General features: G+C 45.4%; 1 protein-coding gene across 1 annotated transcript; it reads left to right on the top strand.

The window, feature by feature from the left end:
- Positions 1 to 344: 344 nt before the first annotated feature.
- Positions 345 to 10,709, top strand: LOC123149779 (uncharacterized). The gene is made up of 6 exons (XM_044569514.1): positions 345 to 477; positions 7,503 to 7,531; positions 8,457 to 8,481; positions 8,718 to 8,879; positions 9,525 to 9,717; positions 10,128 to 10,709. Exons 4-6 carry the CDS (start codon positions 8,793 to 8,795, stop codon positions 10,223 to 10,225), a joined length of 378 nt encoding a protein of 125 aa, XP_044425449.1. The 5' UTR covers positions 345 to 477; positions 7,503 to 7,531; positions 8,457 to 8,481; positions 8,718 to 8,792; the 3' UTR covers positions 10,226 to 10,709.
- Positions 10,710 to 15,997: the final 5,288 nt, after the last annotated feature.

Genomic DNA, 15,997 nt, shown 5'->3' with positions numbered 1-15,997 from the left:
GCGCGTTGGCGTTGATGACAGCTTGATCCAACGGCTACACACGCGGCTGAAAACTGCGCGTTATCGGCCGGTTGTAATCAAGTGTTTTCCGTCAGGATTGACTAGGTCAAAATCCCTAGTCCACTCCATCGTCCCCACTTCTCACATCCGCCGCCTCCCCCGTCCGATGCGGCCTCTCTCCGACTCCACCGTCCGCTGACTTCTTCCGGTCGCAGCCGCCTCCCTCCCCCGTCCGGTTAGCTCCCCCCTCCGGCGCCGCCTCCCTCTTCTGTCCGGCGCCGCCTCGTCCATCATCTCACCCGCCTCTATCTCCCGTGCAGTGGCTGAGCTCCGACTTCCTCCACTGTCCTGCGGCCCACGGGTGAATCGAATTCGGGAGAAGACTGGCAAACATCAGCCGGAGCAGCAGCAGCAGCAGGAAGCTGTGAAAACACAGTCGATTTGAACCGGAATCGTCTCAAAAAGACCAAATACGAGGTATGTTCTTGCTCGAACAACACTGGACATATTTTTTTTTATTGTGGGTGTCCAATCCCTAGCAATTCACAGTATTAATATTGGAGTTGCACGAGGGCAGTGTCGGATACTACATAGGTCATTGTTTATTATTCAGCACTTCGTTCACTATACATAAAACAGTGCTACTTTTTTTGGTTCGTTCAAGGATTGGAGTGCAGCTGCCATAATCAATGACGAACCGAACCTGGTTATAATATTTTTACGATCCCAGTGCTAGTTGAAAAATCACTTTTTTGTTTACTCGCATTTCCTTGTAATAGAGCATGCAAGGCATCAGCTCAACTATTAGTTCCAATACTACATCATCATGACAAGGTTCAGATTGATTGCTCAGTGACTTTATGGTCAGCAAGCAATCCACCCACGGTCCATCAATCAACAACGGTGTTCTTGTGCAGACTATAATATACAACAATTAAGTTAATATTGGACCTGTCAACAGAGAAGGATGGAGCACTATCTCTTATCAGACTTGGCCTTCGTAGCGTTGCACCTTCCGATTCTGTAAAATCTTGAACAAAGAGCAAAAACAACAAGTAATATTAGAGAAGCTTGCACAATGTAGTACCATTGGAAAATTAGGCACCTCACTGCTCACTGACTGAACCAAATAAAGTAATACATGCCCTGTTCAGAAAGCAAAAAGTCTTGAGTACACTGCATAGATCGATGTGAATTAATACACACACAAGCAGACTACTAATTGATAAAGAGATGGTTCTAGTAAGATCGCACATTACGTGTTGTGGCCCATGCCCATAATAGATAGGTTGCAACGATTGTATGAGCATGGGAGATCTCAAAAATGATGTGATCACACAAAGGGTCTCCTCGCTCTAATTCTGGTCAAATGGTGCACCCATGCGATGGTGAAACATGGGAATAACTTGACCCAGATTAACCAAACTTTGCATTAGATTTGAGGAATGTCCGACTAGCTGTGGGTCAAGTTCGAATGTTGTTTCTTATTATTGTTGGTCAGTGTTTTTGTTTTTTTGAAATCTCCGCCCTGAAGTCATAATAATGCACTTGGAGCATGTAGTCCTTTCTTATAATTTTCGGTCTTGAACATCCTAGAGTTAAACTTGATGACCTTATGCAACCTTTAGCTGATGAATTTACGAAGCTGAGGTGTGGTGTTCAAACCTTGGATGCATGGGAAGGAGAAAGTCCCAATGAAGGCAACACCAAGGATGGTCAATGTAGGGAATGGTTGCTAGGTGGAGTATCCATGTTAAATTTGCATTTCTGATTGCATGGCTGATACCAAAGCATTTAGGCTAAATGTGGTGGCAAAGCATGTCTGGTTTGATCCGGTCAAACAAGCCCACCTATTGTCCGACCTGAACCATGTAAGCCTAGCTCGGCCAGGTATGTAAGGCGAGCTAGGGCCCTCTCGGAAGAGGGGTGGGGGTTGATCTCATTCTAGAGCCATCTAGGTCTAGGGTTTCTACCTAACCCTACCTCTTCCACCTTGGCTGCCGTCAAGGCCATACTTTTTAATCCAAGACACAAGTTCGGTAATCTTCTCGATCTCCGGTCGGCACTTGAGTAATATAATCCAAAGCTAGTTGGAGTAGAGTGTTACCTCTCCAGGGAGGGCCTGAACTTGGGTAGATCGTGTGTCTCGTGTGCAGCCATCTCGATTCGCTACTTGCATGCCCCTCCATACAAATCAATTGTTGCTCGACGTTACTGCATTTAAAACCTTGACACTTGGCGCGCTATGCACAGTTTGTGTGTGGATGTGAGCCTCATCCGACGGCAAAAAACTCGACACCCCGACAAGGGGCAAAATGGCAGCCAGGTACATTGGGCCTCAATGCAGTGGCACTGTCTTTGATGGGGCCTTGGACAAGGTGTGCCTCCTTCAATGTGCTCGGTGCCAACACAGGACGAGCGAATGTTGCCTCCTGGCACCCCGCATGTCAGCTCATGGCGGGGGAGGGGGGAGGCACACAGGACCGAGCGATTGCTACGTGATCTCTAGTGGCTCCAACAGCTACGGGGACAAGCATCGCGCTAAGCACATATGCGTGAGATCTATGCAACCAAGCCAAGCACACCTCACTTCTTTAAGTGTTCGAGACCTGGATCACCTTCGGACGAGCCGACCACGTGGAACATGTCCCACTGCCGGGTAGATTCCCGCTGGTTTTGGACCAACTCGTCGACGGCGTTCGACTCACCCAGGTGCGGATGGATGGAGGGAGCGACTCTGAATCCTCTGTGTCAACACCCTCGATGGGATGGAGATCCCTCGCCTCAGAGTTAGGCCGACTGGTGTACCCTTCCACGGGGTCATCTTGGGACACCAGGCCAACTCACTCGGGTAGTTCAATCTACCTGTCACCTTCGGCACCCCCAATAACTACAGGATCAAGAACCTGTGTTTTGAAGTTTATTGATATGCTAGGTTCCTTCCACCCTATCCTAGGCTGCCCGTGCTATGCCAAGTTCATGAAGATACCCAACTACCCTATCTCCAACTCAAGATGCCAGACCCTAGTGGGGTCATCACAGTGCGATGCCACTTCCAGTATGCCCATCACATTGGTTACGGCGGCGAAGTTCAAGGCCATCAAATAACAAGTGTCATGATCTCCTCGTCATTCTAGGCGGTGCAAGACACCAAGGAGATTGAGATTGACCTGGTGGATCTCGCCAGGGTCATGCATATCGGCCCATGCTCAGCCTCGAGCAGAAGGATGCACTTATCCTTTTTCCTTGACAAATTGGGACATATTTGTGTGGACCACCTTCTACATGTGAGGGGTCCTGAGGGACATTGTATAACATTCCCTGAATGTTCACAAGGATGGCAAGCTCGTCAAGCAACACCTAAGCCTCTTCGGGGAAGACCAGTGCAGGGTCATTGGCGAAAAGATAACAAAGTGTTTGGCGGCAAGCTTCATCATGGAAGTGCATCATGTCGAGTGGCTGGCTAACCTGGTCCTTGTCCTCAAGAAGAACAAGAAGTGGAGTGGAGGATGTGTATCGACTATACTAGTCGGAACAAAGCGTGTCCGAAAGACCCTTCACCTTGTCGTGCACCAACCAAGTGATCGTCTCTGTCGCAGGCTGTGAGGCACTTTGCCTCCTGGACGCCTAGTTGGGTTATCACCAGATCAAGATCAACAAAGGATATGAAATTAAAACGCTCTTCATCATCCCATTCGGTGCCTCCTGCTACACCTCAATGCCTTTTGGCTTGAAAAACATGAGTGCCATGTACCAACGGTGCATCAAATGCTGCTTCCACCATCAGATTGGAAGAAACGTATAGTCTTACATCGACGGTGTGGTGATCAAGATCTGGAAGGAGGGCCCACAGACGGATTTAACAGAGACATTCACCAACCTCGGTAAGTTCAACGTGAAGCTTAGATCGGAAAAGTGCATCTTCAGGATCCCTTTTGGGAAGCTACTCGAATCATCATCTCTGAGTGAGGAATCGAGGCCAACCCCGATAACATTGAAGTTGTCCTCAAGATGGGGCCGCCCAAGAACATGAAGGCCATGTAAAAGCTGGCTAGGTGTGCAGCGACACTCGATTGCTCCATCTTGCGGCTCAGTGAAAAGGCAATGCCCCTTTACATGCTCTTGAAGAAGCAACACACTTTCAAGTGGATGCCGAAGGCGCTCGATGAACTAAAGAAGACACTGACTACATTGATGGTGTTAGTCCCCCCGTAAGGAGAACCGCTACTGCTGTATGTGGTCGTGACTGCCTTGGTGGTTAGCGTTGTCTTGGTGGTCGAAAGGTCTGAGCCCAGCTACACCCAGAAGGTGCAGCGGCCAATCTATTTCATCAATGAGGTGTTGTTTGAGTTCAAGGTGCGATGCCCATAAATTTAGAAGATCATATATGGCCTGTTTATGATGTCCCAAATTGGTTCATTACTAACATCCACACACGGTCCATGTGGTCACTGCTTCCCTAATCGCCAAAGTCATCGACAACCAAGATGTGGATTGCCTTGCCCTTTCCATCAATTTGAACTTTTGGTTGCATTGGCTAGTGCATGAAGCTTAACATGGTATCAGGGCCTGAGGTCTTGGGTTCAATTCAAGTCTAGGCTTTCGCAAATTATCTAAAGACTGCTGCCCCCCCCCCCCTGCATGTATAGGGCTCTTTACCCATACCTTTGGGTCTATTCACATGTTGACTTCCCACTTCACATGTGAGAGCGGGTGTTAAAGTTTATGTAGATTGCCTAGCCCTTTCCATCAGTTCAGACTTTTGGTTCCGTTGGCTACCGCATGAAGCTTGACAGTGAAGTGGGTAATGGAACTCATGCTTTTGGTCTGGTCTACACCCCTCGCACTGGCATCGAGTCCTCGACGCTCGCCGACTTCGTGGCCGAGTGAAGTGAAGCTCAATCCCTCCCTCCTATAGTCAACCTTGAGTACAGGGTGTAGGGGTTGGTGTCGTACTCACTTGCCCCAAAGAGGAGCATCTCAAGTACATGATGTAACTCTACTTCCCTGCGCCGAGCAATGCAACTGAGTACGAGGCGCTTCTACACGGGTTGCACATCGCCATATCACTCGGTATCCACCGGCTCCTCGCCCGTGGGTACTTGGATCTCTTCGTCTGGTAAGTCATGAAGGAATGGATGTGCACGGATCCCACCATGGAGGCATACTGCCAAGAGGTGCGGAAGCTCCATGCCAAGTTTGACGGGCTAGAACTCATGATGTACTCTGCCGACACGAGGTGACAGACGAGCTGGCCAACTTAGGCTCCGCGTGAAACTCAGTCCTGTTAGATGTTTCCCTTAGGAGTTGCACTCACCTTCAGTCAGGGAGAAAGTCACCCTTGGGTCTGAGTCGCGCCTGGGAGGGTTGCCTCCACCCTCGACAGAGGATGCTTGGGCTTCAGGGGCGGAAGTCCTCTTTATCAACCCCGGCTAGACTAAGCCCCTCATGTATTACATGATGATGGGAACCCTTCCCTAGGATAAATGACGAGGCTAGGTGTGGCATGTCCGACGCGCCAAACCCAGCCACCATCATCAGTGGAGAGCTGCACAAGTGGAGCTCCTTCTATGTCTTCCAAAGGTGCATCTCCGAGGAGGAAGGGTCCTCCAGGAAGTTCACACTGGGGCGCCTGTGGTCACCATGCCGCACCTAAGTCACGTGTTTGGAAAGCCTTCTTGCATGGTTTGTATTGGCCAACCACGGTCGTGGACGCCCAACAGATCGTGCGCACTTGCAAAGGATGCCACTGCTATGCATAGACTCACATGCTGGCACAAGTGCTTCAGACCATCCCTCGCTTTGTTTCGCTGTATGGGACCTGAACCTTGGTAAATCCTCATCTCAAGTGCACCACTCTGAATTTCTGTGCGTACGCTGCCCATGATTGTTATTGTCGGAAATTACACCGACATCTCCTCCGGTCCTCTTGTGCTTGCTGCCCTCTGCCACACTGAGCGCTTGCTTGGTGCATGCATGATTGCTTTGCTGTTGGGCTACCTGCGTGCTTGCTTGTTGATGGGCTGCGTTGTCACGCTCGTAGCCATGACGAGCACTACACCAACCACCAAGCTGGCTGCGTCAGCCCCAAATAAATTTTGAATTTAAAATATTTTAGCGTCAAAATATATGATATTGAACCTGGAATGGATGCAAACTTCTGCTGCAGTGGTCAGTTCACTGCCCAGGCTCTCGAAAGGCGTGGGTTCGAGCCATGCCTAACGCATCGACGAAGTTTTCTCTTCAATGCGAATACTAGTTCAAAAAACACAATGGCCAGCACTGTGAGTCGATGGTGACCTCCTGAACACAGGTCGTGTGCCACTCCACTGCGCCAGTAGCCAACTTGTGTTTGCCTTGGCATACAAACCATATTTGACACAATCTTAGGTTGAAGTTCAAAATTTTCAAAAAAGCTGGTGCGGACTGGGCCCAAACCCATGTCGATTACTAAAGCCGTAGACAGGAAGGGGTATCCTAAGAACCCTAGAACCATTCCCCTTTGGGCCTCCTTCATTTTGCAGGGATTCTAAAGGATAGGAATTTTGTAGGAAAAATTCTTTTGGATCCCTTTGGTTTGTAGGAATAGAATCATATTCCTATAGAGAGGAACCGATCCTTTGTATTTCAACAGAAAAAAAAACATTTGCCTAGTTTCAACGGGAAAAAAAGTTCCTATCCTATGAGCCCAAGGAGTTCTTGTTGTTCTTCCCACCTACCTTCTCAGCTACTCTTGTTTGCAAATCCTTCTTCTGTGAGTGAAACCGAGAAGCGGGACGTTACATGCGTGCTGCTGGACCGTTGGGCTGCTGATGGCCTGATGCTGCTGTTATTGCTTTGCTGCTAAAATAATTCTGTCTTTATTACATGCCATTTTATTAATTATTTATATATACTCGCTGCATCGCCTTATGGTTCCTTGAAATTGCCGTATCCCGTGTCCCTGAGTTTGTATCACTGTGTCAGTGTCCCACTGTCCCGTACCGGTGCTGCATAGCTGCTCACTGAGAATTAAGATACCTCAATCAGAATCCACAGAATGATGAAGTTTTCTCTTAGGTTCTTGACTAGCCTACAGCTGGATCCTATTTTGTTGTTTTGATTGTTTGGGCAGGGTAGTAATCAATACATCTAGTTTCTTTGGCAGATAGTCATTATGCTGAGATTAGTTCAGTGATTGTGGTATAACTCCATATTGATGGCTTCTTTTGCTAATTCTCGTCTGCTTGAATTTTTCAAAAATCTCGATCACCACCGAGCTTCAGTTTCACTCTTTCTATATGTTTCAATTTAGTAAATATTAATTTAGCTTGTATACATTTTAAATTTGGTAAACATCAATTCAGCTTTTAGTTTGCCATATATGTGATGACGATGACTTGAGTAACGGTGGTTGAACTTCCATCAAAATACTCAGAAATGGATTTAAATTTCTAAAAGGAGCAGATCACTTATTATTTGATGACTCCTAAATCCTAATTGCTAATTATTTTCTCTTGTAGGCTGGCACAGCTAATGGCAACTTCACGAGGTTAGATATGAGCTACATTCTTGTTTGTGACAGAACAACAGCATTCTAATTTGCTAAAATATTATGCCCATATATACTTCTCAGCTCATGGCGTGGCTCACATTTGCAATTAAGAGAACATAACAGATAAACCTATTTGTACACTGTGAACTAGGGCAACCTGTTTGCTTAGTGGTCTGAGACTGCCAAATTGGCTGTGCATATTAAACTACGTCCCAAAAAATAATGATCCAGACTATTTTATTTAACTTAGGCAATTTTTTTGGGGGAACTTATTACAGGAAAAGAACATCAGGATTTTTGAGTCTCTGGAGTTGCAGTAGCACTAGAATATCTGCCCCAACTTATGGCTTTCACCAGATCAATCCACTATGTTGACCTTCCCCTTTCTTCTGACCAAACACTGTTTCACATAGCACTCCAACCCTTTGTGATTCTGATTGAACCTTTTCCTAGAGCAACCTGCAAGATCCCCGCTGCAGAGTAGCGGGCAGGAACTCCTGTTACTGCGCAGCATGCATGGACATAATTGAATTAACACCCAACAGGGAAAAAAAACATGCCTGTGCATCAATAATAATCCAGACTAGTCGCATCACTTGAGCTAGCACACACAATAAGAAACAGTAGCGACAGAAAAGAATATACCTAAATTAATATTTTTCTCAATTAATGAAGGTAAGCCCTCCCTCCCATAATTCAAACCCTGCCTAGTAGGCTAAGTTAATTCAGGCAAAAAAGGACAGACCCAGTGCATAGAAGCTCCCACACAAGGTGGGGTCTGGGGAGGGATTATAGGAACCTAGTCTTACCCCTGCAAAGTGCAATGCAGAGAGGCACTACTAATAAAATAAAATTGCATTGAGTGAATCAGTATTATTGTTTATTCTGACTAATGGATTTTTTTTGGTGATTTCTACTTTAGGTCATCCACCAAAGCCTGGCAAGAGGTATGTTTTCAATTGTCTTTGCGGATTAAAAGCCTGCACCTATTTCTCATAAAGAAGACAAATATGAGTAGTTCAAAAGCAAAGGATTTTTTTTCATCATTTCAAATTTAAGAACAAAGCAATAATATATAGATACTGATTTAGGTAGAACTAAGACATAATCATGCTTTTCGTTACACATTTGACTGAATTAGAAAGACTGAGAACATACTTGTGCTTTTTATAGTGTTGGTCAGGAGTTTGTTGATCATCGGCTCCTCAGTCGAATAGGACATTATCCTGATTCAAAAGATTTGCCAAGACAGTTGGACATGGTGGCATACTTCAGCGACGAGCCTCCTTGTCAGACAACTCACTGCACTAATGTGGCGGTTGAGCAGTTCAACGCACAACAGCAGGTATGTGTTTATTTGTGCCTGCCTTAGAGAGTAGCGTAAGGTGTTTAGCTTGGGCTTTGAGGCGTGAGGGCGTCGCCTGTGCCAATCTAGTCGAGGTGTCGCATAAGTACGACCCATTTGTCTCCACATGGAATGAGAGCAAACCATTCGGAGAACAAAATGTCTCGTATTTACACATTTCCAAACGTAAATATAGCTGGAACTTATCAGGTTGTACTATCCAACAACACAAAGTGGCAGTTAAATCAAGTGCCCACATTAGTTCAAGTTTGATGCCTAACCGACGATACAAACTCTAAGGTTGTTATTTGAATACGAAGCCTAAAAAGTTACAGGTTGTGTGTGATTTACTTTGCTATCATACGAAGTGTTGTTTACGCCTCACCACACGCCATAATATTTTGATCTCATCTCAGTATCTCACATCTTTAGATTATCATTTTGTCTTTATTACATTATTTTATATATACACTCGCCGTATTGTCGTATGGCCATTTCTAAAAATTGCTTTATCCCGTGTCCCCATATCCCTATCCCCGTCCCGCATATCTGTATGGCCGTGTCCGTGGCCCCGTATTGGTGCTGCATAGACCAAAAGTATAGTTGAATCTGTGGAATCCTAATCTTTTTGCTTCTAACCTACAGAGTGATGATAAGAAGATAATGCGTGCAGTTGGAGTTGACAGCAACATGTTTATCTTGGACCAGAATGACCCGTTGAGCTATTGGCATGTGTACTTTAAAGCTTATGTAGGGAGAAACCGGTACAGGTGTTTTGCTGAGTTGAGTGGGGAAAAAGGACCCGAATTGCTCAGATATTGCACTGCCGTGAATAAAGGTACGAATGATTACACATCTCTGTCACATTGAATCGATCACTAAAAAACTACTGTTACGAAGTTGATTTTACATTTGTGAAAATACTCATTTTTAGAAAGTACCACGAGTTGTTGTTTATTGTTGGACTATTATTTCTTTCTTTGCTGAGATGTAGTAATGTTTTTGTGAAATCAATTCTAGCACGTCATTTCTTATTTTGTACTCCCTCCGTTCCTAAATATAAGTCTTTTTTAGAGATTTCAATGCGAACTACATGCGGATGTATATAGACATATTTTAGAGTGTAGATTAACTCATTTTGCTCCGTATGTAGTCCCTTGTTGGAATCTCTAAAAAGACTTATATCTAGGAACGGAGGGAGTAGTAATTATACAAAACACTAATTGGGAGTGATCTATATTTGTGCAGCTTCTGTTGTGGTGTGCAAGTACTGCTTCGGAGGAATATATCACCCTCCGGGAGTAGATTTCACGGGTTCACCACGTCTTCCACCTCCAAACTTATAGGCAGTTCCTGCGAAAAAAAGACCGTCAGCTCGATTGGTTCGAGTCAGTCCTGAAGTAGAAAGAATGTTTCAGTTTGTCCCTTATTACTAATTGAAGTGACATGTGATGTTTTGTTGTTCTGATATGACCAAGATAACAAGTGATTGAACTTGAATCGCCGACATGTTCGTTTGGATACCAGAGGCAGGAGAAATGCAGTTGTCCGGCACCCTGTTGTCCAGGAAGGAGAGGCGCTGACAACTGATGCCCGAGGGCTGCCTTGTACCTGCGGTCTGAGTTTTCTAGTGCAAACTATCCACTGGAGGGGTTCCTCTGTGAGGAACGAGTTGGTTAGATGTTGGATTAGTGCTGCTGTGTTGAGCTTTTGGTTCGGTGCTGCCATGTTGGCCGATCTGTGCCCTGTCAAATGTTTCTGATTATCCATGTGTTGGATGCAAAGGTTGACTGATTCTGTTACCATGCCTGAGTTTTTTTTTTTGCTGCATTGTTGAAGCATTAAGCTGCTGGTTCAGTCCAAGGGTCTGCATTGTTTCATCATGTTAACACAACCGATTAATTGTATCTTGCCAATTGGGGCATGATATGCATGAAAAAGAAAATTGCTGGGCTAGGAATTCCTGACCTTAAGGAAGTGAACAAGTGCCTTGTTGGATCTTGGGTCAGGAGGTCTGTGCATGGAGATGATAAACTGTGGAAATTATGATAGGAAGCAAGTACGCCATCAGCGCTCCTTGCATTTTTCCTAGTTATTCTGTTGACCCCTCCATTTTCTAGACAATTTTCCTAGTTATTCTGTTGACCCCTCCAGTTTCTAGACAGGAGACAATTAAGTTTGGATATAGGTGTGTGCGTGTGTGTAGCTGGAGATGGAACTAAGATTTTGAATGGCGTGTAGTTCTTCATCGCATTAAGAAAAAAAACTCACGAACCTTCCTCTAATTGTCCGCCCACCTTTTCTTGACAGTGGCAATTGGATCAAAGCTCACCTCCCACTATGTGAAATGTGAAACCTAACAACCAGTTCTCCTTCCTCATGTCTTATGTGGCTCTCTTTACTTCCTGGATTCTGTACGCATCGGGCGCCGACCAATTTTTGACCACTCCGGACGATTGACATGCATTGATCATAGACATCCACACCTCTTCTGCCATCGAGCTTGGGGGAGGTCATTCTACCTATCTGGTTGTGTCCATCCGCGGACCCGATGAGCTGCCAGGACTCAACGAAGTTGTGGTCAACAGTGAACTGCGACGACGAATCAAACTAGGAAGAATCTGTTGGACCGGACAAAGCAGATGGGGTCGAGGTGGCGGTGTCGGGGTCCAAGAGCGGCAAAATTTCGTGTTTTGACCCTTTTTGCAAAGAAATTCAAGATCTGACCCTTGTCTGAAATTATTTCGGGATCTGACCCTTTTTCCTACCGTCAGGAGGTCCGGCGGTAGGTTTGCACGTCCTACCGCCATCAGCAGTGGCGGTAGGCCCTGTAACGGTGACTGACGGCCGTCGGCGCGTACTGACGGGGAAAAGGGCCTACCGCCACAGTCTGTGGCGGTAGGGTTGGGAGGCCTACCGCCCGTGGTTGTGGCGGGCGGGCCCTACCCCACCCACCAGCCCGTTCTTCCTCCTCCCCTCGACTCGAACAGAGTCGAGCGCCGCCTCTCTCCTCCTCCCGATCCCCTCCCTCGCTCTCCCTCTTCCCTCCACCATTTTCGTGGATCTTTGGGGCAAATCGAAGAGGCCGGTAAGCTCCTCCATTCCCTCCAATCAGTTTTCGCAATGGTTTTTTATTTTTGAAGCTATGTTTGGCACTAGGTGCAACCTAGGTTTTGGTGTTGATTTTTTTATGATGTTTTAGTTGTTTAGGAGTATATGATTTAGTAGGCCTATGTGAGGATGTGTGGGTGAAACAATTGCAAGATATGTGAGGATATGTTGGTGAATGCATATATGTTAGTCCATTTTGTTTTGTTATGTATATATGAATTTTATAAGAAATCTTTCTGTATGTTGAATGCAAGATTGTGAGGATAAAGGCATAACAAAATTCGTAGATGGTTAATGTATTGCAAATTTGTGAAGATGAATGTTTTGCAAAATTGGTAGGTGGTTAATGCATAGTGTGAAAATGTGTGTATTCCTATTTCATATAGTTGCAAATGTATGAACCCTAGGTTTAGTCTTTCTTATAGCCATACGAGGAACCCTACCTAGTTGATATGATGAACCCTAGAACCTAGATGAACCCTAGGTTTAGTCTTTCTTATAGCCATATGTGATGATTTCTTGTGTGATATTTGTTTTGCTATATATCTCCATATGTGATATTTGTTTAATTAACTTTATCCAACCAATGCTTATATAAGGAACATGGCGCCACCACCACCACTTGATGAGGACTATGAAGATGAAGACCCACTTGAGGAAGCCATCTGTGCTCAAAGAGTGAGGCTGAGCGAACAGGAGGTGTGCAACCTATGGGACAACTTTCTGCCACGTGCTGAGTTGATCGGGGCGCCATTCATGACCCGTCTGACAACTACCATGATCGATCGACATGAGATGGTATGTTATTAGTGTAGATTCCAAGGAATTGTTAATAGTTTAGATAATCCATACTTATTAATTGATATGTTTTCTTATTCAGAAATTGCCAAAGAGCCTATCTGAGAGTTGTGGCATCGAGACTGATGAAGAAGGCTATGCTGGAATACGCCTTACCGCAAGGGGCCCCGTCACTACTTGTGCGTACGGTGTGGACACGGACGGCCGCACAAATTTAAGCACAGATGGGTGGAAAAGCTTCCTCTAAACTATATATGTTGGACATGCCATCCTTATTACTATCAGGAAGACCAACCGTCAAGGCTTGAAGATGATGATCATCATCGATATCATCTAAACTATATATGTTTGTTGCTGCTGATGATCGTCATGTTTGATTGCTACCTATGTTGGCTTCGTGAAACTATTTGGATGTGATCAAACTATGTTATGTTTATGTCTATGAAATTGTGATCAAACTATGTTATTTGGTACTTGTTTCTTAATCCGTAATGGCAAAACTAATTATGCTTATGTCTATGAAATTGTGCTTATTGGTTCTTATGTTCAGGGCCCTTGCATATTTCTATGAAATTGTGCTTATTGGTTCTTATGTTCAGGGCCCTTGCATATTTCTATGAAATTGTGATCAAACTATTTGGATGTCTATGAAATTTGCATACGAGGGGGGAGGTATATCCAACCTATAAACATGTCTATTGAATATGCATCTATGATTTAGTAGGGGTTGTCAAACTATATGGACAAGTTTGCTATTTGCTATTTCCTACTTATGAATTTATGTGTAAACTGTTTGATATTTGCTATGTAAAACCTTTATTAATATGTGAGCTCATATATTGCTGTCATATTTGTAAAACTTTTTGTGATATTGCTGTCATATTTAAATTGAAAACAAGCAACCAAATAAACTTGAAAAAACAAACAAAGGACCCTACCGCCAGGCACGCTCTTGCATATTTCGTTACAGAAGGGCTGCACGGCAAAACCCGGCCACACCTTACCGCCAAAGCAACTGGCGGTAGGATCAAACAGCGTACCGCCAGAGGATCTGGCGATAAGGTACTTATCCACGTCAGCGCGTGGTGACGGGGCCGTCCCCCTCCGTCACACCCTACCGCCAGGTCCTCTGGCGGTAGCCTGTCTAACCCTACCGCCAGAGGCTCTGGCGATAGCAAAAGGGTCAAATTCCGAATTTTTTTGAATAGGGGTCAGATCCAGATTTTGTTTGTAAAAAGGGTCAAAATACGAAATTCGGCCTCCAAGAGCGAGTGGAGGAGGGGTGCAGTGCTGGATGGGGATGGGTCCGGATGTGATTTGAGGCTGGGGACAGGTTTTTGGCCCGACGTGGCGTACAGTCAATGTTAGAGGTAAACACGGCTTAGTATTCCTAGGTGTACGTGGATTTGCACGTGCATGTGTGTGTTCGAGTAGAACTAGTACTCCTTCCGTTTTAAAATAAGTGTCTCAACGGACACTTATTTTGAAACGGAGGGAGTACTAAATACTGACTAGGGCTGATGCTAGCTACGTATACCCCGGTGCAATTAGACCAGAAAATAAGAGAAGAAATAACCCAAATAATACATCGATTCGGTGCCTTCGTTCCGTTCCGTCGAGAGATTCTGCCAAGACCGCTGAATCGATCCGATCGCTACAGGCGTTTCATGTACGTACATGCTTACGGCAAGTATGAGCTAGTTAGCTACTGCCATTTTTAGGACAAGTATTTTCAGATGAAGGGAGTACGCACTATTAATTAAGCTGCCTATTTGGTTGCTCCCTTGAGCTAGTTTGCACGTACGTGGTGAATTGATCTAGCGATCAAAAACCAACAGTCAAGACTTCGTGAGTAGTCTCCTCCATTTGGCGCCAGAGTGGGGGATACTTACCAACAGTCAAGACTTCGTGAGTAGTCTCCTCCATTTGGGGCCAGAGTGGGGGATACTTAACAGTTTAGACTGTCCGGGCCAAAATGGGAAAGCGAATTGTATTGCATTTTCGGTTTGGACATTTGTGGGATGAATGGGGCAAACTGTTTGATTTGCCCTAACCCCTACACTGTGGCAAGAACGACAAAATTAACCCGTGGACGAAATCAATTCACAAACTGAACTGCTTGTGAAATTTTTTCGCTCGGCTGACCATTTTGTGTAGCGGTCGACACGAATGCGCCACACTCTATAGTGCAACGCCTAGCACTCAGGCGCTGCACTTCTGGCCAGCGTGGCACCCTGGGGCCCGCACCCAGCAGTGCAACGCCTCAGAGAGGCGCTACACCTGTAAAGTGCAGTGCATGCGTGCTAGGCGCCACACTTGTTATGTGCAGCGCGTAGCTCTTAGGCGCTACACACCTTGTTACTAGTTCCCTGGCTGCCCCCTCCCCACCCCAACCCCCAAACCCCCCACCCCCACACCCCAACTCCCCCATGATTTGCCCTCCCCCCCCTCAAATCCTTCTTCAAATCTTCCAAATTTGAATATTTTCTCCGTGGATTTCGAACCCAATATCTCCCTCAAGGTAATCTCCTCCGATCCCCTTGTTTTGATCCAAAAAATGGTAACATTTGCTCATTTGTTGCCAGTTTGGGCAAGCCCTAGTTTTTTATGGATCTTGCAATATGTATGGAGATAGGAGATGTTTGTTTGCCAATTTCCTAGGATTAGGGTTGTTAGTATGTTAGGGTTAGGATTATAGGCGTTGTTATGTTGGTGCTAGGGTTATTAATATGTGAGGGTTGTGCTTATGGTCATTGTTAAGTGAGGGTTAGGGTTATTGTTTCATATCTATGTTAGGGTTTGTATTCCGTGTTAATCTTCAGATGAGTACTTATGGAAGATATGTTACGTTTTGTTGTTTGAATGCTTATAGGGATGGGAAGAACATGTGTGTTTGTTCATCATGTGGACAAAGATGCCTTTTTGAAAGGCAATATTGAACCGGATCCGGATGAGCTTGACATGGTGTTTGATAGTAGTCCTAGCTATGCAGAGGTCTTGGAACAAGTGAGGGAAGATTTGAATTGGATGGATCCAAGTGATACCGTTGAGTTGGAGGGAAGGCATAATGTTGGTTCTGGAATGCACATCCGTTGAAAGACCATGCGTGCGAACTCCGAGCAACATTGGGTTGCATACAAGGAGACGGTGGCCGAATCACTAGACAAGGCTCTTGAGTTATTTTCTACGAAGAAGGTTGATTCTAGTGT

This window comes from Triticum aestivum, chromosome 7A (assembly GCF_018294505.1).
Source record: "Triticum aestivum cultivar Chinese Spring chromosome 7A, IWGSC CS RefSeq v2.1, whole genome shotgun sequence".
Lineage (NCBI taxonomy): Eukaryota > Viridiplantae > Streptophyta > Magnoliopsida > Poales > Poaceae > Triticum > Triticum aestivum.
The sequence above is the reverse complement of the archived record's forward strand: the minus strand, read 5'-3'. Positions and strand labels throughout refer to the sequence as shown.

Bases quoted from the DNA above. Each gene is read 5' to 3' on its own strand.
- LOC123149779 (XM_044569514.1), top strand. From the start codon at position 8,793: ATGGTGGCATACTTCAGCGACGAGCCTCCTTGTCAGACAACTCACTGC. The intron at 8,880-9,524 runs GTATGTGTTTAT...TCTAACCTACAG, and splicing joins AGTTCAACGCACAACAGCAG to AGTGATGATAAGAAGATAAT. The intron at 9,718-10,127 runs GTACGAATGATT...ATATTTGTGCAG, and splicing joins TTGCACTGCCGTGAATAAAG to CTTCTGTTGTGGTGTGCAAG.